Genomic DNA, 20,260 nt, shown 5'->3' on the forward strand with positions numbered 1-20,260 from the left:
TTCTAAACCAGAAAGAACCAGAAATCCAAACAGAAGAATGTCTTTTTATTGCTTAGAATTAAATTGGGGTGATATGATAAAAGTTTCATTATGTTCTGATCCCTGTGACCATTGCTGGTTTTCGGATTCTACAAGAGGGATGATGTCATGCTCCCAGACAGGCCCGTCCACAGAAATACGGGGGCCTGGGCACAAACCCTCACATGGGCCCCCACTCTAATATTATGTCATAGGGAGTGGTTCCAAATCTGGGCCCTTAAGATCCTGGAGCCTGGGACCCCTTTGTCCCCCTTTATCAACTCCCCTACTCCCAGATGGGGGTCAAAAGACAGTTTTCTCTATTGATAATATTATATTTTGTCATGAAATATCCAAAAAGGGAATTCACAAATGTTGAATCTGATCGATTCGATAAGTGATTAAACCCAAATCATGTATTTTTGTCTGTCCCAAATCTGTATTCAATGTTTTTGACCTATAGACCGTTGTTTTGTAATTTGATACGCAGTAATATGCTTATTTTGGACATATCATATTATCATTTAGATAATTTCTGTTTAATGCATCTCTATGCTCAAACACAGACCTATTTCCCCACCCACATTTCCTATTAGTCAGGGCTTTGTTATGCTCTGATTGAGTGACAGGTTCTTATATGAAGATACTAGCTGCTTCAAGTTTGAATCATGATCCTGGCTCTACAAAATCGTCATTTTTTTTTTGCTCCTACTTAAAATTATGTTACCGTATCCAAAATCAACTGACCACTGTTTTATGAGTGCAAAACAAAACAGGCCATCCTACCATATTAAGATTACTTATCACACTGTTTTTAAGACATCCACCTCCTAGGCAAGCTTTCACTTGATATAGTTAGCCCATCAACTCCTCTGTGATAACATCATCTTGTCCCCCCTCTAGTCTCATAAATAGGCTACATTACACATTACTGAGAGGCCATTAGTGTAAAAGGCTGAGTTTTCTATGAAGAGAATACCCAGCAGAGACATGCAGGCACTAAAAAGAGACTCAGAGACAAAGATAATGAGTGGAGGGGGACTGGTGTGGGCTTTTTATGGGCCAGCCTCACTCACTTTGATGTGGAACTCCATTTTGGTGATGAGCAGTTTGAGGTAGATGCTGCACAGCTTGCCATAGCCTTCACTCAGGTGACCCTGCAGAGAGACAAGACAAGAAAATAAAAAAAAATTAAAAAAAATAGGACAAGAGGAAGTGTAACAACTCCTGCATAAGCTTTTGGTAAAGTCAGTAATACATTGAAGACAAGTTTGGAAACTACATCCACACCACATACTAACTAAAGGCAGCATCTGGTCAATTTATAGTCAGTACATTGTCTCACCTCCTCCTAAAATGTGCAGATCCAGCATAAGAGGTAAATATAAGAAGTAAATGTTAAACAATGCGATTTACAACCTGTACTTTCTGATAACTTAATCTTCAGTGCTCACATTTAGTACAAAACACATGTACGATTTGGCCATCAACATTTTGGATTTGGTTTTGATATTAAAATCATTCAAATTCATTATAATAAATGTAATTTGGATTCATTAATTCACAAAACACAATCATGTATTTGAATAGTGGGGCAGGGAATGCTCCTTAGCAGTTTCAGAGTCTCCACTGTCCATACACTTAAATGTTGGAATATTTGTCATTATGTTGCCATTTGCTTTTAATTTTCATCATCCCTATGCAGTGCGAGCGTTGGTGGCCATGATATAACAGGAAATATAGGTCATAACACTGGTCACTTCCTGCATCCTCATGACTTATGTTGGCAGTTTTTATAAGTTTTTGCTGAGATCATAAGTATTACCAGGAATGTTGAGGCCTACACCCAGGTCACTCTTGCCTAAGTGAAGAATGACACAACAAATTGCATGGGTTTCATCAGTGTTACGCTAAGAAACTTCAGACAATGTTTTTTTTTTTTTCTTTAGCCCAAAAATTTTGCAACACTGACCAAATTATCCGTCTTGCCCTCATTTCAAACCTGACGCACTGTAGAAATGGGCAATTACGTACTTCAGCAGGTATCGTCATATAATTCCTGAACCACTGCATCACCTCAGTTTAGACAACTTCCTCGGGATGTAATGTTTGGATGCACACTTTGAAAAGAGCTGCATCTGATTTTTACTTTCTTGAAATAGTACATTTGTATCGGTCCACACTTATTCCTAGTTTGAATGAATTACTAGCATCCTAATTATTCACTGTGATGAGTTTATAAGCTCACAGCTTTCACAGGCATGAGTGGAGTTTTGCCAAAGTGCCACTTCTAACTACTACTAGGATGCCAACAGTGAGCTACTTCATAGTTTGCAGACGACTGAAGTGTTTATTCTATGCAGGCAGCACACATTGGTCTCATTTTGACCTGAAGAGCTGCTTTTACAATAAGTCTGAACTTGGTCACTGAACAAACCAAATGTTTTCTTTATTACAAGAAAGTAACCTGGTACAGCCCCTTTAATAATTATGTTGATCAGTTAATAGTCAATATGCTCTTATTTTATTTATTTAGTTTTTTTTTCTTGTCTTGTCCCGTTATGTCTTCTGTGTTGTCATCTGAATTAGTACAGTATGTCTTGTTATTATAGTTTTGGACCTATAAGCTTGCATGTAAAAAATGTTTAAATGTATGAATGCTTTAAATAAAAAAAATAAAAAATTTAATATGTTTATTAATAGTGCTCTTGAATGTGTGAGAGTTGACAATTGCTCCCTTACCCACATCCTGCTCATATCTGTTAGATCCGCCTTGTTTCGCATCGAGTCTTTAATCACCTACATGTGAGATAAAACAGAAAGAAAAGCTGAAACATAGTCTGTAATATGTAAATGATTCTGACTTGATTTTGTGTTCTCACATTTGGATGGCCGTCTCGTAATAACTTGTGAAAAACATGACAGAACTTCCAGCAGAGAACTGCATTGCTAGAAAGAGGAAGTCTGTTGACAGCTGCCCAAAAAGTGTGGGCTCCTTTCTCATGATGGGTTCCCAAAATACAAGGTGAAAGGGTCAAGGATGGACATTACACCATATAATTACACAATATTTTGGCCTATAAGTATATTGTGCAAGAAAAACAAGAAAAACAAACTCAGCCAGTAAGTATTTAAGATTTAATAATCACCAATCCTTCATAATACATTAGTTTTAAAAATATGTAATTGAATATTTTGTTTATTTGAAACAGTCTGTGCCAAGTGTCCCAGGCTAAATGCTGCCAGAGTTAGAGTACTCCACCTTCTTAAATCATGAATGATCTCTGCAGCATAAACTTAACATGAAAGGTTTATAGCAAATGTAATGTTCTGCAATCAAGTAGCACATAGTGATGGAGGAACTCTGAGTTCAGAAATAGGCAAATAATAAAAAGGATATTCCGGGCATGTTTCTCTTTGACGGCGACTTCCTGTGTGTTGATGGCCTTATTGATGCTGACCGCCTGAAAGAGAAAGAAACAATAACTCAAATGAGACAATAGTAAAATAATATTCAGTCAACAATGGCAGGAGTAATTCTTTGACTGATTTACATCTTTACTTTTAGAAAATAGTGCTGTTTTTGTCTTCTTCACCTGGGAAATAAGAAGCAGTGGAGATTTTAAGAGAATGGTGATTGACCTATTTTCGGCAGAGTTGGTATTCAAGGCAGCAGTTCCGAAAAGCCTAAGCACCTCTTGCCTTTCAAAAAGCTATACTCAGACACGGTTAAAGCAGAGAACATGATCTGCTGAATACAACTAAAATGTCGTATAGATTTGAAATAAGACCCAGGTTTAAAACACATTTAATCATTGCAAGACTGGATAAAGCACAAGTTAGTCCAGAACCATTTGTTTCACAAATAATACACAGAATAGATTAGTCCAGAACCATGTATTCCAGCTGACACTGTTCAGTTACACATAAGATTGATGTTATCAAGCTAAGGCTGCTGTACCAAAAGCGCTGTGTTCATTCCTGTTGCAATGACAAGCATTTAATTTACAGCTAAGATTTTTGCTGTCACTAGGGTTGATTCACAGCAGATAGTTTGGTGACAGCTTCTGAAAAATTAAGCTACAAACAGTAGCAGTTCAGATAAGTAAACGTTCTTCTGAGGCTCAGTTCAAAGATGAACTGCCCAGCTCCATCCAAAGATCCCCAATCCCAAGTCCTTGTTGTGCTTATATAAAATGAGAAGCATAATGAGTATAAAGCTGTTATTAAAAACATAAACGGTATTTTTATAGCCTTTAAAAGGTAAACAAAGGCATCGGCTTCATTTGAAAATCCACACTTCACTGTGATCCAGCTGTCACTCACTCAAAGCCTTACAGGAAAAAAACACTTGAGTACTTGAGGCTAATGATAGGTCTGTCTCACTGTAGCACTTTCTGAGGAAGTAAATCACCAATGATATAATGCAAACAGTACAAGATACAAAACAGTCTAGATATAGATAGCATAGATGAAAATAAAATGTTTTCTCAGAGTATAAAATACTACATTTTCATTTTTAAAACTTCATTGGCATTGGCTCTAGAGGCTTGTTGCCATAACCTACACATAAAGTGGCCATGCAGGATGGTACAAAATGAGGTTAATTACACACAGAACAATGGGGTTACAAAAAGTGGATGACATTTACCAACATTCAATTTTTCTTAGTTTTTAGTAAGCATGGAGCTTTTTAAAGCAATGCTGTGTGATCTCCTAAATAGTTACTGCCCCCTGTAAGGTAGTGCCAAAGAGTCTCTGTTCTTGGCTAAAAAAACAGTGCAAGTTACACAGAGAGGAAGTGTCTTCTGCATGTGAAATCCAACAGCCTATACTCACTGGCTCACTTCCTCATCCCCCTCTGTGGCCACATTTCACAAGTGACCCCTTCAATGTCAGATTTGTAATATAGCTAGAATGCACAGAAAAATATAGTTTTGGTCACACAAGAGATCTATCAAATGATGTCATACAAGCTCCAAAGGAAACATAAGGGTTATTGTTTTTATATTGATTTCTGTATGGGAGGAAATATCATCTCTATTGATTATTTAAATACTGTTAGATCCTGTTAATGTCCTACGTGCTCAGTCAAAGTCTGACTTGAATATTTTATGGTTATATTCAATGTATTAAACATGGGGACCAAAATGTTCAATATAAAACATGTGACCTACACAGAGAATGTGGTGAGAGCAGTCAAAGTGTTGAGGTGTGGTTACTGACGTGCACTGTGGATGGAGAGACACACAGAGGAGGGTGACAGGGGCTCAGTGAGGGCTTCCTGTCTTGGCACACCCTGCACTGCCCATTTCCTGCTACCCAGCTCCATTCCCCCTCCCTCTGCTAAATCTGTGCTCAGCCAACCCAGACAGCGCCTACACCGTCCGCCACAGGGCCCTTTTGGACCCACTCAGGTTTCTTGCCAGCTTCTTCCAGGTGTCTTGGAATAAAAAAGATGCAACTGAACTTGAAACTGAATGAAAACTTCCACCCTGAGTTTATAAGATGAGTAATCCATTTTCATCTTGCGAGATCTTGCGAGATCTTGTGAGATCTTGCAGCACAAGATCTTGTCCTGAGCAGACCACTGTTGCTCTTTAAAGTTTACTGTGGAGTGATACCCAACTATTACTAACTGAAAGCTACAAGTAAATGTTATTAAGTTTAATGCCTGCTGAAAGAGTTTGACTGACAACATTAATGTAGTAAACAATAATGTGAATAATGTGCGCCAATTATACCCCATGTACAATAACAACCATTCCAAACCCAAAATAATCACAAGAATCAGCCGCCTGTCTAGTACAAGTAGTCCCACATTGGTTTTTCACATGACGTAAGCATAGTTTGTGTTAAATGGCACAGGCTGCTAACATTTAGCTAATAGACGGAAAGATTATTGAATCGAATCATGACATGCTCCACCCATTTCAAAAGGTCCCTCTACACAGAGCCTGCAGTGTTGCTTGTTTGAGTGCTATTTTACGTATAACATGGGACAAGGACATCCGCTCCCATTCAGCAGTCACTCCACACCTCCACCAGTAGAGGAAAGTAGCAGGAGAGATTGCACTTTTACAGTCAGTTTTCCATATTAGGAGCGGAAAAGGGACACTGTGGTGTTTTTTGCAATCATTCTACCTTTCATATTTTACATAAATAATGAAGTAGTTTTGAATTAAGGGTCCTATGTTATGCCAAATTGACTTAGCCATGTTAGAATGTTGTTACATCCTCAAAAATATACCCAGTGTGGTGTTTTGTTTCACTCACACATTTTCGAGTAATCCTTTATTATTAGTCGCTCCACATCTCCAAAACTCAAAATGCTCTGTTCCACCTTGTGACATCATGAAGCGGTAATTTTCAAGTTACCAGCTCCGTTTTACAGTTCAGTAGAAATTGGCAATTACAGGGATGAAATTATCTGAATTATTTTACTGAAGGTATATGGAGTTTAAAAACTTAGTGGAGCACTTCCTGTATTACCACATGACATCACAAGGTGGAACATACTGTTTACTGTTTGAGAGAAGTACTCAGCCTAAATATGCAGCATGTGTGTTAAACATGTGTGAATGAAACAAAATACAACTCCATATGTTTGTGATGAGGAAACTACATTATAACGTAGATGAGAAAATTAGTAATATGGGCCCTTTAAGCATACTGAGTGGGTGAAACAAATAATTAACAGAAAATTGTGGATAGAAAATGTTGGAAAATGACCATCTGTTCAAAATGTGCAAATTTCACAGCCCTTTAACAAACAATCAAATCAAAATCACATCAAATGATTAGTAAAATAGTCCTTAGTTTCAGCCCTACTTGTCATTCACATAAACTACTTGATTATTTCGAAATGGACTTCTCTGCTTCTCTCAAAGCTCTGAGTGATGAACCCAATGGGATCCTCATGTCTCTTAAGAGCCCATTAAAAAGCATGCAAACAGATCTGAACGATAGAAAGCCGTAAGCTCTGAGCACGGTGCCAGTGATGGTGTAGCAGAGGACTACCGGGCAACAGCTGGTTAAAGATCTACCAGGCAGACACACACACATACACACACCCACACACATGCACATATGTTGAGGGATGGGCACAGGTGTAATTAAACTCTCAAGTCTCCACCCACATGGCACTTCCAGCTTCTTCTAATAAGACGAGTCATCTCAGCCTGGTGTGAACTTCTCTCAGCCCAAATCCTGCAGCCTGGTGATGTCATGAACACAGAAGATAAAGAGACCTCTGTGCTCTTAAAACAATGTGAGAACCTGACATAAAGCCAGAGGAAACCAAGCCACTATCATTAATACAACATTTAGGCTGGGTGGTGGTAAGATAACACAAATATATACTAATCTCACTGACTAAGGGTGGTGATTTTGACAACGATTATCTGAATTTTGAGATTACAAAAGATCACAAGTGTACTGAAGTGTGTCTGTAAATGTCTCAGTTAATCCTCAAAATGTGAAAATGACATTAATATAGTTTTTGCAGCTTTTGATTGTTTTGTTTGTATATACACAATATTACACACTATAATAATGAGTAAGACAAGGTGTGAGGAGTGGAAGCAGAATTCATAATAACTATAATTTAAATAGCCTGCCCTGAAACAAGTAAGAAAAAATGAAAAACAGATAAGCAGCCTCAGGCATATTGTCAGTTATATACCGGTAGTTATTACAAATGTTCTCTTTTATATTGTCATAAAGATTTTAGGGCATATTGCCCTGACCTATTGTGTTTTGTCTTCTCTGAGACTAACATTTTGATATAATATTTTCCCACTTTTATCAGTGACAGAAGATTTTCTGTTCCAGGGTCATCATAAATAGTCTTCTTACTATCAAGCAGTGATAGGTGATGTTTGACTTTAGTGGCAAATGTTCCTATTTCTCTGGGTTTGTGACTGTTCGTGACTCAGGGGTGGACGGCAGTACAATAAGAAAATCAAATTGAGACATGACCCTGTGACAATCACCCAATCAAGAGAGAATGTTGTGTTGTGATTCAGTGCATTTCTGTTCAATGCAGCTCTCAGCTATAACAAAAGTGTTGTTTTCCCTCCCTGCTCAGCCAAGACTATGAACCCATGAACATCTGAAGAGGCCAATTTGGACATTTCCTAAAGTGCTTAGAACTGATATATTGGTGCAAATGAGACAAAACTTTCCCACAGTTTGGATTTCTTAATATCATGACAACACTATAAACTAACCACGCCAATGTTTCGGTGATATTCCATCAAAAACACAACAGTCTCATCAACACATTATCCAGGTGTTTTTGTGTTCATTACAGCTTACTTGCTACAGTGTAAAGTCACAGGTTGCCTTTACGATCTTTTTTCCAACTGGCCCAGCAATGTCCTGTTTTCTTAAAGTTGTACATTACATTTTTGATAAGACACTGAAATAATGTTAGCTTCTTTCTAAGATATACAGACAAACTTTTAAGAGAACAAGATTTCAGGAAAACAATCACTGGCAAACAATCACTGATATGTTGCACAATACAAAGAATGCCAAAGAGGATTGAAGCATGTTTTCCTTCATTTTTCTCTAACTACAGTGTCTCAACTGAACTGCTGGAGGTGTTAAAGAAATAAACAATTAGGGTAGATGAACTCATTTAATAACACACATACTCAGAATGGAAAAAAGGGATTTCAACACTTCCAGGATGTTGCTAATAATTTTAGGTAAACACAGCTTTAAGCACTCCGAAAAGACCTTTCACTGATATCAGACATATTGTGTTAAAGCCACGGAATGAAAAATAATCTCATATGTGCACAAGCCAAATTGGCCTCAGGGCTGACAACGACAACTTCCAAGTAAAACAAACAGCTGACAGAACATAGGGCCTTACTGTATGTTAGGGTGACTCAGGTTAAGGTGTGGGAATGAATGGGCTCTGGCATCTATCCAGTACAGAGTAAAAGAATAATCTACATAAATATTTCCTATATACCTACAATATTTAAGCCACTACTACCTGTGTTAGTTTAGTTGTACTAAGTGAACACTCTTACTGTAAACTTGGTCTACAGTATCACTAAACTATACTAACTTACCAGCATCCAAACGCCAGTAAGTTACCACATTACAGCATTTTTTACAGTGTATGAATGAATTACAACATTTCTATCCATTGTGTCCTGTCCAGCTACAAGTAGGCGGCTTATATTGATTTTCAGTTTTTTTCCATTTTGGATGTGTGCCCTGCTGTTCTACCACTGTCTGGGTTCAGAACATCTATACATTTTCTTCTGGAGTGGGCAATCACCCATCTTCCTGCGTGTCCTCCCCCACATCTGTGCATGGAGACAGGGGGCTCGAAGCACACCCATCCATCCACATTGGCTCTGAAAGGCCAGTCTTGTTGCTCTGGTCAGTGTGCACCTGCTACTGGCCATGTACTTAGGCAGTCTGTGCATGTCTGTACCATCATTCAATGCTAAAAGAAAGGCAGACTCTAAATCTATCCCATCTTTTTTAGAACTACATTTGGATGCCAAGCGCAAAGCTATATGGGTTACGGACATAAGAAGATGAGCTTAGAAAGAGTTATAGCAAACTGTTTGATATAATGCAAGTCACATTTTTGTTTCCAGTGTCATGGTTTCCTCACTAGTAGGATACCTGTAGGCTACATGTAACTAAGTCAAGTGTAAAAAGGAAGCTTTAAGAAACAAGCAGTAGGAGTTTGGCCTACTTATAAATTTTACTGAAATAACTTAGAACTATGTTTTGGCAAGGTTCTCAGTGGCACCCAACCCAGAGAAGCCACTTTCAAGGTCCCTGCGCCCCAGTTTGCAAAAAATACCCGCACGCTCATTCTCTCATGCCTTCTCTCCAGAACAAAAACAAAAAACATACACGAACTTCCCACGGCCACGTTTCGCTCTGTCTTGTCTCGTCTTGCCGTGAGCACAACTTGAACGAATTGGCGCAAACAGCAGCCCCGTGCGCAACAGGACTTTCTATGGACACCACCCCCACCTCCAAAACATGCAAAGCCGCCCCGTGTGTGATAGTGTGAGTAGTTGAGAAAAGGAAATGGAGCGACAGGAAAACTTACGATTTTACTGAGATCCATAGTTGTAGTCCTTGATATGGCTCGTAAGGCGGAGATCCGTGGACTAATTAGTAACGGGAAGGCGAGTGAGGCAACGAATGCATTTGGGAGGAGAAGGGGGAGGTGGACTGGGCCGTTAGCTCAACATGTGTCCCGTTTTGGTATTAAAATGCCCCCTATCTTTCTGCCTTCTTTCCTTCCTCCTCTCCGCGCCCCTCTACCCGAGCCACTAGCGCTTATATCGGTGTACGCTTCCAGCATCCAAGCCGAGGAGTGGGGCGATAAACACGGGCACTTCTGCTGGGAATAGTCCCACATTCAGGAGGACCGCCTCGCGTTAAAGCCACCCCGCGCACGTCTCAGCCCACATAACGTCAAAGAGCAAGACACTAGTGAGCCACCTTTATTCTGCAAATTACCCGCTCTGCCAGAGACAATAGCAGCTCAGAGCCAGCGGAGTGGGACGGCTTGAAGACCGGTGGTGGTCAAGCTGTGGCACGGGGACCTCTGCAGGGTCTCCAGAGAGAAAATGGGTGTATCTTATAAGAAGGATTAGTAGGGCTGCAGGAATAAGAAAGCAATGGACCAATATATTAAACCATACTGGTTGTTCCCTGCAGAATAACCAATGTAATAGGGACTATGAGATGGAGGTGTGAGAAATGAATTAGTTATTGGAACCATGTCAAGAATGCAGCATAGAAAGAATATCGTGCGTAATGACGTGCGCCGCAGGACTTACATGCTTTTAATCAAACCACCAAAGAAAAGTTAGAGGAGCAACTCCGCCACCACCAAAGCAAGTGCACATAGGTAACTGCCGCCCCCGTCTGGTTAAAAATAATACTTTTTTTTGGTCATTTTTGGCAGGCCTAGTATTTTAAGATTAAGGTGTGGCCTATCCCATGCTTATTATGCAACGTTATAAAGTATGGAATATTGAACACAGTGCATTAATGCTTGGCTTTTCACTGTCCACAAGAGATACAAAAGAGAGTATCTTTATCTCAATAGTAAAGATCACCTTCCCTGATATGTGTCCCTTAATTCAAGTGTCGTAAAAAGTGGTTAGTGGTGTAAATGTAGTATGCCTAGTAATAATACAGTAATAGATTTAAGCAGTAGTCAATATACTGCTATAATATTATAGTAACCATACTATTAGTTGTGCATTAATGGCATTTGTAGTACTTGAAGTTGTTGTAGTGGATTATAAGCACTTTAAGCAGAAGTAATAGTAGTATTATAATATCAGGCATGGTAGCTGGCTGCAGGGTTTTGCATTGAAAATTAATGCTTACTTCCCCAAACCATACACTATTTTACATATTGTTTATACTCCTAATTTATCATAACTCAGTATATTTATAAGGTTTTATTTTTTGTAGTACACGTTTAAGGCATATTACAGTCTAAAAGGTTGAAACGTTCAACAAGAATCAATAATATGCTACTAATTACACTTTCAGACTAGCTCAACATAAGCAGTGTGTCCTCACACAAAGGCAACTCATTGACAGTGAGGCTCTTCACTTCCTGGTACAGCATTTCTCACATACACCAGGCCTACTCTGTCTCTGCTGGACATTCAACCTCCCACTCACACCAGCCTGGAGGCTTTTCAAAACTTGGCTTAGGTATCAAAGCAAGAAAAAAATAGATTAAAAAAAATAGTAAGGAGGCACATAGCATATTTTACAGTGCACCTCTATTGAATAAATGCAATATATGTTACATGCCATGCTGTAGAACAAACCAATAACATTGCCATGGATACAAGCACATGCCAGGCTCCTCACCAGAAAAGTTACATAATGCACCTTTAAGATTGTGGAGACTAATTTAAAGATATTCAAGGCAGTATTATCGTGTAATGCTTAATCTCACAGGCTGTCTTGCAATTTTGTGAAGAAACATTTGAAATTGTAAAAAGGCCATCATGTATTGCATTCTTCATCTTGATGATGCATTTTTGTTCTAAAAGTGCAACTAAAGGCATTTAATAACAGTGATTTATTTTTTGATATCGAAACTACTAGTCAATGTGCCACAGTTCCTATTGCTTTGCTATCACTCCAGTAAACATAGTTGACCTTTCCCCCCTGCAACTTGTTGCTGCAAAGCCGTAGTAACATTAAATGGGTCCTCAATCACACCATAAACTCACTGTAAAGAACTGTCCATACCAACTCAATATGTCAACAGACGTATGTAACAACTGAACCAGCAAGAAATCACCAGTGAACCACTTACTGACCTGGCTCTACTCAGTCCAATTAGCCTGGCTCTACAATGAGGCCACAAACCACCGCCTGATGGCTGTGCAGTCTTCTAACGCCATTCTCATGGTATGCTGGTGTGTATACACAAAATACATGGATATCCTTCTGTAACATTCCAGCATTATGTATCACAGGATGTTAAGCAAGGCGTGCAAGACTAAATACAATGAACTACACACATGAAAAAAACACCAATGTCAAATGCAAAAGTGCTATATTGCACTTCACAGAAAGTTGACGAGAATGGTGGTGTTACAATGCTTTCATTTTCAGTTCCAGACAATTTAGAAAAGTTATTATTTTTAAATTAACACAGTTGTACTATTAAAAAAAAAAAAACAAGGTTTGTCACAACACTACTACTACTGTACATGTCTACTTCCCACTTCCGTTTGTGCCTGAAAGCTATGTTCCCACTCCTACCCTGAATTCCATAGCTACCACAGCACCCCACTGCACCGAAGCCATTGATTACTGCACATATACTACTAGTCTAGAATTAAATACGTATCCGTAGGTTAACCTCAGTGTGGGGAAGTCTAATTATGCAACACAATGTGGTATTGGCCCAGTCTCTACCACAAGCATTTATGATGTGGACTGGAGATTCCTGGACACATTTCTAATCTTCACCTTGGTGGACTTTGTCAGCTCTGTTCCTGTCTGGGTGATGGCAGTTGATTAAAAAGCCATATACTATAAAAAATACATCATGTCATTTACACATTACTCATCTCTCTCTTTTAGGAAAACAGTGTAACCCAACCATGTCGTGATGTTGGGACCATTATGGTTGGAACACAAAGATTATGCCCTTGAATTGTAAATTATAGAGTATGTTGCTAGAATGAGCCAACATGTGTCATTAAATGTAGTGTTGGTGCTATCTGCCTTCCTCCCATTCTTTTTATAACCCACTGTGGACACTGCAGAGAGGATTTAGAACACACCCTGGTTGTTTACCAAAGTCAAAAAAGCATTCTACACACTATGCACTCCCTGAACAACATACTGGAAAAGTAGTAGTAGTAGTAGTAGGACTCCCAGTAGCAGTAGTAGTAGTAAAAGAACAGTACTAGGATTTTTTCATTTGGAATCATTTGTTGATTGGGCATATACTTTTTGCAAGCAACATGTCCATTATTTAGATTCATGACTCAGCATGACATTAAATATATGAAATACTGTACAGCTTTATTGTGTAAGGAGGATATGATTTGAAAACATAGCTGAACACCGTCCATTTACTCTTGAAGAGCTTGGCCCTGTTCTAGTAGCGTCTTATTGCCAAAAGCACTGAGTAGCAAATGGATGAGTGAGACAGTTAGATTTCTGTAAAGAAGGCGAAAGCCAGGCACCCAGCAGATTTAGACAGCTTTACAGCACAATAGATGAGACAAGATTATTGTTCACTGATCTGGGTAAAGCAGCTAGCACATTCATCACTATGTATAAAAGACATAATATGACAAATACACTAGAATAATGGCTCTGAGAAACACTACAAGAGAAATGAAAATCAAAATAATAAACCATATAAAAATCTATTGAAACCTGATCAAATAAATCATACAATAATTGCAATAACTTAAAACTTCTTTTTAAAAAATCCCTACACCTGCCACACAACAAGCATCGTTATGATCTTGCTATGGGACAATGACCTACTGACCACACGTCCGACACACATGCTCCTCCCCTCAACTCTAATCCATGCAGTTACTGTCTCCCGTGGGACAGCCAAAAGGGAGGAATCTGTAGCATTTCCTTCCAGAGTTGCCTGCTGTGCATGTTAGGGCGGTGTGTTGACTGTTACATTTAGCAGGCGATGTAAATGCAAGAGGCATGTTGTAGCACTACCATGACAGTTTGACTGCTTCAATTCATCTGACCTACTTTCCCCCTTCCACTCTTCCCCTCCTCTTCCCCTCCCATGTGCCTGGTCTGGGTAGAGGGGAGAGGCGACCACCAGGGTAGGAGGCAGGCGGATACATGAGCATGACAACAGCCTACATGCCTGCATATCCTACTGTCTGGGAGAACAGTGGCTATGTGCAGCTACAAATTCATTATTTATGTGTATTGTAGATATAGTAGATTCCCACAACCAGGCATTTTTCTTATGACATGATTCTTCACATTAACAACATGGATTCTGAAGCACACACAAGTCTGTTAGACATGGCACGTCCACATTGCTCCTGTCTGGTTATTTACATGAGCCAAACAGATCAGATATGCAACTAAAAAGGCCATTGACCTAAATTTCTACAGTTCCTTTGTTGCACTGGGTTTATCAGTGACGGGCGCTCACTATACTGAAATATACTCAATGAATTAAATACATTTTTGCAGTTTCATACAGCAGGCAGATGCATTTATATTATATGTTGTATCTAAAATTAAGAGACATGTGGATGCGCGTCTTCACAACGTGGCTCTTTGTGAACATGTCGCCACGCTTATAATTATTACATTACAAAGGAAATCTCAGCATCACCCACTCACGTTTGCAATTAGCCGTGTTATTTGACTAACAGTGAAGCCATTTGTTCTCTACGTACCTGGCCCCTCTCAAAGTTTTCCTTCTCCAGTTCCAGACTGTTGGCCCCTCCTGTTCGTCTGATCACTTTGGGAATAGCGTTGGGTACTTGCTGCATGGAGCTCTTCACTCGATCCATTGTCGTGTTTACTGTGACCAAAAATACGGCGAACCGAAAACGTATAATAAATGTTAACAAAGCTGTACACAATACAAATGTTGCCAGGCCGATCTAAGCAGCTATGGCGGGCAACAGTCCATAGTTTGATGGACTTGTCTGCTTCTCTCGCGTTCCCTGTGCAAGCATTTGTCCACTAAATGACAGGAGCCGTCTGAACCAAAACGCAAGCGTCAAGTGGCAGCGGAACTGGAAACAACCCATTTTCCGACTCAGATTCTTTCAAAATAAATACAACTTCGACCATTGCTCATTTTAAAGGGGAACAAACATGATGTAAAACTGACTTTCGACCATGCGGTAATGGTGTTTAATAACCTCAATTACTTCAAAAGTTCAGAATCCTTGAAAAACTGCCCTGCGTTTGAGTGTTAAGTGCTCAGGAAATGTTTGTTTTCATCTACCCCCCTATCCTGACTGACTGTAACTGACTCTTGCCTGTTCGGAAACAAATCACACCACAGTAGAATAACTAAACTTATTTATATATATATATATATATATATATATATATATATATATATATATATATATATATATATATATATATATATATATATATATATATATATATATATATATATATATATATATATATGTAAAACCAGAAATATAGAGAAATACAATAAATCATATTTTACCTTATGGAACTTACAGAATAATTGTAACCCTCAATTATATTTATATATTTAAGTGTATTTATAAACCAATAGGTATAAATATTAACATGTACATGGTCAGTGTGTGTGCGCATGTGTCTGTGTGTGTATGCATCGACGTATATTGGATTGTGTTCAGATTTAGGGACTTTTTCTTTCCTGCACTCATAAAAGATGAGTTTTGTGTTGTTTTCTGTAAATAGTTCTGCCATTTTGTATCCTGTTTAAACTTCAGCTTAATCACCTTTGGTCTATAGAATAACCTTAGTGATATGCATTAACTGCATAATTTTTTGTGTTAAATCATTATAATACGATGAATGATTATGTTAATTGACCGAAGAAAATAAACAACAACAAACCGTCTAATTGCATAAATGTACATTATTTTCTGTTGAACTAATAAGAATGCCAAGTTTTTTTGAGCAATAAAACATTTTGATTAAATGCTAGATAAAAAGTACCATACTGGAGAGTTTTAAATCTCGTCTTAAGATCCACTTTTACTCTCTGGCCTTTAACGCCACGTGAGTTGTGTGGTCCTCTGTGTCTTTTATTTATTTTTAATGTATTTTATATTGGTTTTATTTTTTTTATTTATTGCTATTCTATGATTTTGCTCTTATTTTATTTTACTGGTTTTATTATTTTAAAACTAGTATGATGAAATCTCAGCATTTATTTTATCATTTTATTATTGTTGTTATTATTATGTGTTTGTGCAGCACTTTGTAAACTGTTTGTAAAATGTGCTATATAAATAAAGTGGATTGGATTGGATACTGTGGGACATGCAAAACAATATGGTGATGACCCAACACCACTAGAAAAGATAAGTGCATCTTTGGTCAATGGTCAAGGCTCCCCCGTGTGGCCTTCTGCAAGTGAGGACTGATGAAAGATTATAGTTAGATTGTGAATAATGTATAATAACCGATTATTACAATAACAATATTGCACCCACAGATTAAACACTGGTTTGGTTGTAAAGTTTATTCAATAGACTTACATTTTTTTCCTGTTTCTTTTTTTTCTTTAATAAAAATATCACAACAGAAAAGCCAACACAACCACACGTGCGTTGCAGTTATTATCATGCTGTAATTGTATAAAAAAATTTATTTGATAATATTCTATGTGTAGCCATATTCATATTTCACAAAGTATTCTATTGAGCTTCGTCCTAACAAATCTTTAGGCCTGCTGTCATCAATAGTAATAACCACAGAATGTATAAAGAAGTCTTTGCCAATCGAAATAAAAGGTCATTGTTCATAATAAATATTCACTGTGCGCATAATCCATGTTGCCAAAAGCCCGCAGGGAGGACAACATTGAAACCTCGCGAGATCAGCGCAGTAGCGGAGTGCTGGGGCTTGGTCTTGAAGTTTTCAGATGCATCGGTAGATGAATCATAACAGCATCAAGATGTCGGGGCGATCAGGCCGAGCAGAAACGCGAAGTCGGGCTAAAGACGACATTAAAAAGGTTTTGGCGGCCATCGAAAAAGTGCGCAAATGGTATGTAATCTATCTGTGTGTAACAACAACATGGTGGAAATAGTATTTGTAGAGGGTCTGTTATCTGCTGCCGCTGCGCCGCTCAACAAACTTCAGTCGGGAAAGTTGACTGATTGACGGAGCCGCTGTCCAATGGCTGCGCTGTTTAGAGACAAGAGGCGGGACAAAGGAGATTTCCGCTGAGAGTTGTCAATATGGCTACACTTGAGCCTCTCATGCTGTGCGCTATAAATGACACGACTGCCCTGTAGCCCGTGAAAGGACATTACAGACACCTCATTTAAGACATTTGACATTTAATATGTTCAAAATATGGCTACTGATCGTCTAAGACTCACGGATAATACTTTAACTTACTGTAATTCATATTCTTAGATAAAATCATGACTAAATTCTACTAAGCCTATCGCATCTTGTCGTATTGGCTACTGGGTCTTAAATAGAGATCTGTGAGATTTGATGTTGGACAATGTGTATTAATTACTGGTTATTACTCATTAAACAGGGAGAAAAAATGGGTGACAGTAGGAGACACATCCCTGCGCATATTCAAGTGGGTTCCTATAACAGAAACAAAACAGGTAAGGGTAGTAGTAAAACAATAACAGTACTTGGCCTAATAATCCATTTTAACATCTCTTTCCTTATAGATTTATCGCACCAAATCCACAGGTGGAGAAGTTAGAGGACTAAAAGATGTAGTGTTGGAAAACACAAATTCTCTACTGGATTTTGGTGGTATAGTTTGTTGCTATTCACAGTCCAGTCTACTAGCCCATATTAAAAGTGCAGTGAAATTGTTTAAAAATGTAGTATCATTCATGAATGTTGGTCTGTCATTTCAGATGAAAATAGCAATCAGAGTTTTCTGTCTGATGTATACCAACCTAAGATGGATAATAGCAGCAGCTCCAGTTCACAACAAGTGAGCCCACCACATACCAGTCTCAGGACTGAGGACTCCCAGCCTCCAATGCTGGGTCAGGAAACTGTGGATGGTACGCACTGGTCTTTGTCATACAATTTTTTATAGTTAGGTACGTATAGATTGTTGTCCATAGTTATGTTTTCTAAAGGGGACTGGGGTCATCCAGTGGGGTTTACTGGGGTAAAATAAACTGAAAACATTTTACAAAAAATAAAATAAAATATTGTACTATTAAGCTATGTCAGGATTGTTATCATTTTCCTGCATTAAATCATCGTGAAGATGGTATGACACTTGTTTAATTAATGTTCGACTTCAGAATTATACAAAGTGAAACTGGAGGTACCTACATTTAAAAACTAATAAAAATGGATTTACAAATAAAAAGAGAAGTGCTTGTCTTTTTGTGATTGCAGAGCCAGTCACTTCTAGACGAGAAGGAACGGATGAACCTCCTACGCTTATTAAAGAAGACCTTCTTTCTTCTGTAACTGTAAGACGGAGTGCTCCTACCCCACAGGTTAAACACTGGATTGATACTGAACACTTTAGTAGTTTTTGTCTGTTTCATTGTTTAACCTAAATGTTTTAACAGGAAGATGTGGATGAAACAGGTGCACCCCCATTGAAGAAGATTTGCACTGGAGAAAACTCTGTTCTTAGATAGTTAAATCAAGTTTTTGTTCCCTGTATCTTTTCTTAAATGTCTCACTAAGCTAAAAATTAAAATATATATTAGGTAAATAGTAATACTGAACATTGTATAAGCAAATTCAAAGTAGGCTATACAATTTTTAGACATTTCATTTAAAATAATTCCATTAGATACACTGTCCTTTTTTCTTGTTATTATGTTGTTTATATATCAAGTAGTTTGTCAAATGTAGTCAAATATGTGGTGCATTTGAGTTTTGCATGTTTACTTAGCATTAGTAGGTAGAAATCATTGATATGAACCCAACTCATTTCATTATGTATACATTTCTTCACAACATTCATGGTTATGACAAGATTACATACTGTTAAGTATTTATTATTTGTCTCTGTATTTAAATAAACATGTCCAAATAAACACTGGCTTTTCTTTATTTTCGTAAATTAAAAGGGACATTGGGCAGATTGACAAACTGATCTGTAAAGCTGGTCATGTGATCAACTGTTAGGCTGATTGATCAGCTTGACTGGCTGTGAGCTGGGGACATTTGTCACAGTGAGGGACAAGAGGACACATGGGCGCGCTTGCTCACCCACTGCACCAGACTATAGAGGGACAGATAATACTCCCTACAACTGTACAAAAACTCACCCATTGCACCAGACTATAGAGGGACAGAGGAGATCATTCTCCAACAGGCTCCTACAGCTCTGCTCAAACAGTGAGATACAGGACTACATTCATACCGTACTTCATACAAATGTACAACAATTCACCTATATGTAACAGATAATACTTCATACAACTGTACAACAACTCACCTTAATGTAACAAATTATACTCCCTACAACTGCACAATAACGCACCCTTTTGTAACGGACAATTGTATGGCCTGACAATCATCAAATTGTTGCACTGCCTTCCTATGACCTCTTGTATAGCTGAGATTTGATATTTTATTATATATTTATATTTTTGTCTCTAGTGAAATATTTTTGCTACTTCTTTAGAATATATTATTACCATTTATACATATATTTTTTACTCTTTGTTATTATATTATAGTGTGATGAGTCAGCTACTGTGTCCAAATAATTGCCCTTGTGGATCAATAAAGTTTGTCTAAGTTGTTTACACTTTAGTAAAACTCAACCTCAATAAAAGGCTATTCAGTTTAACTCTTAAGACATAAAATCTAGTTGTGGTCATGATGCCTGGCCTCTTAGTTGTGGTCACCTGACCTTCATCCAGTGATGCATAATCAACAGTAAGGCGGGGCAAATATTTAGGGGCTGGAACTTAATGAAAATAGGCAGCCGAAAAAAGCCAATCAGTGACAGGTGCCTCTTAATTTTCCGAGGGCGCTAAAGCTTGTGGACCAATCG

At 38.2% G+C, this 20,260-nt stretch overlaps 2 protein-coding genes across 4 annotated transcripts in view; one reads left to right on the forward strand and one right to left on the reverse strand.

Moving 5' to 3' along the window:
• hip1 (huntingtin interacting protein 1) overlaps positions 1-15,278 on the reverse strand; it is a 33,357-nt gene extending 18,079 nt beyond the window's left edge. For 2 of the 3 annotated variants that reach the window (XM_055166943.1, XM_055166942.1), the window contains exons 1-5: positions 14,958-15,278; positions 3,419-3,482; positions 2,901-3,043; positions 2,761-2,817; positions 1,095-1,175 (exon numbers count right to left, since the gene is read on the reverse strand). In XM_055166943.1, the coding sequence (XP_055022918.1) occupies positions 1,095-1,175; positions 2,761-2,817; positions 2,901-3,043; positions 3,419-3,482; positions 14,958-15,074 (462 nt within the window). In that variant the 5' untranslated portion in view covers positions 15,075-15,278. Of the gene's footprint in view, positions 1-1,094; positions 1,176-2,760; positions 2,818-2,900; positions 3,044-3,418; positions 3,483-10,114; positions 10,534-14,957 lie in introns of those variants that run through there. The other variant, XM_055166944.1, reaches the window with a different exon arrangement.
• A 1,850-nt stretch (positions 15,279-17,128) lies between these two features.
• bcl7bb (BAF chromatin remodeling complex subunit BCL7B b) lies at positions 17,129-19,292 on the forward strand. Its single transcript, XM_020940480.2, has 6 exons — positions 17,129-17,292; positions 17,798-17,873; positions 17,943-18,030; positions 18,138-18,290; positions 18,637-18,740; positions 18,816-19,292. The coding sequence occupies exons 1-6, from the start codon at positions 17,180-17,182 to the stop codon at positions 18,885-18,887; spliced, it is 606 nt and encodes a 201-aa protein (XP_020796139.1). The 5' UTR covers positions 17,129-17,179; the 3' UTR covers positions 18,888-19,292.
• The last annotated feature ends 968 nt before the right edge of the window (positions 19,293-20,260 follow it).

Source organism: Boleophthalmus pectinirostris, unplaced genomic scaffold, assembly GCF_026225935.1.
Source record: "Boleophthalmus pectinirostris isolate CB_2022bp ecotype Guang Dong unplaced genomic scaffold, ASM2622593v1 HiC_scaffold_9, whole genome shotgun sequence".
Classification (NCBI taxonomy): Eukaryota; Metazoa; Chordata; class Actinopteri; order Gobiiformes; family Gobiidae; genus Boleophthalmus; species Boleophthalmus pectinirostris.

What these genes read in the sequence shown, in the direction of transcription:
- bcl7bb (XM_020940480.2), top strand. Translation starts at nt 17,180, where the DNA reads ATGAATCATAACAGCATCAAGATGTCGGGGCGATCAGGCCGAGCAGAA. An exon ending in TTCTCTACTGGATTTTGGTG is followed by an intron (nt 18,031 to 18,137) that starts GTATAGTTTGTT and finishes CTGTCATTTCAG; the next exon opens with ATGAAAATAGCAATCAGAGT. An exon ending in GGAGTGCTCCTACCCCACAG is followed by an intron (nt 18,741 to 18,815) that starts GTTAAACACTGG and finishes ATGTTTTAACAG; the next exon opens with GAAGATGTGGATGAAACAGG.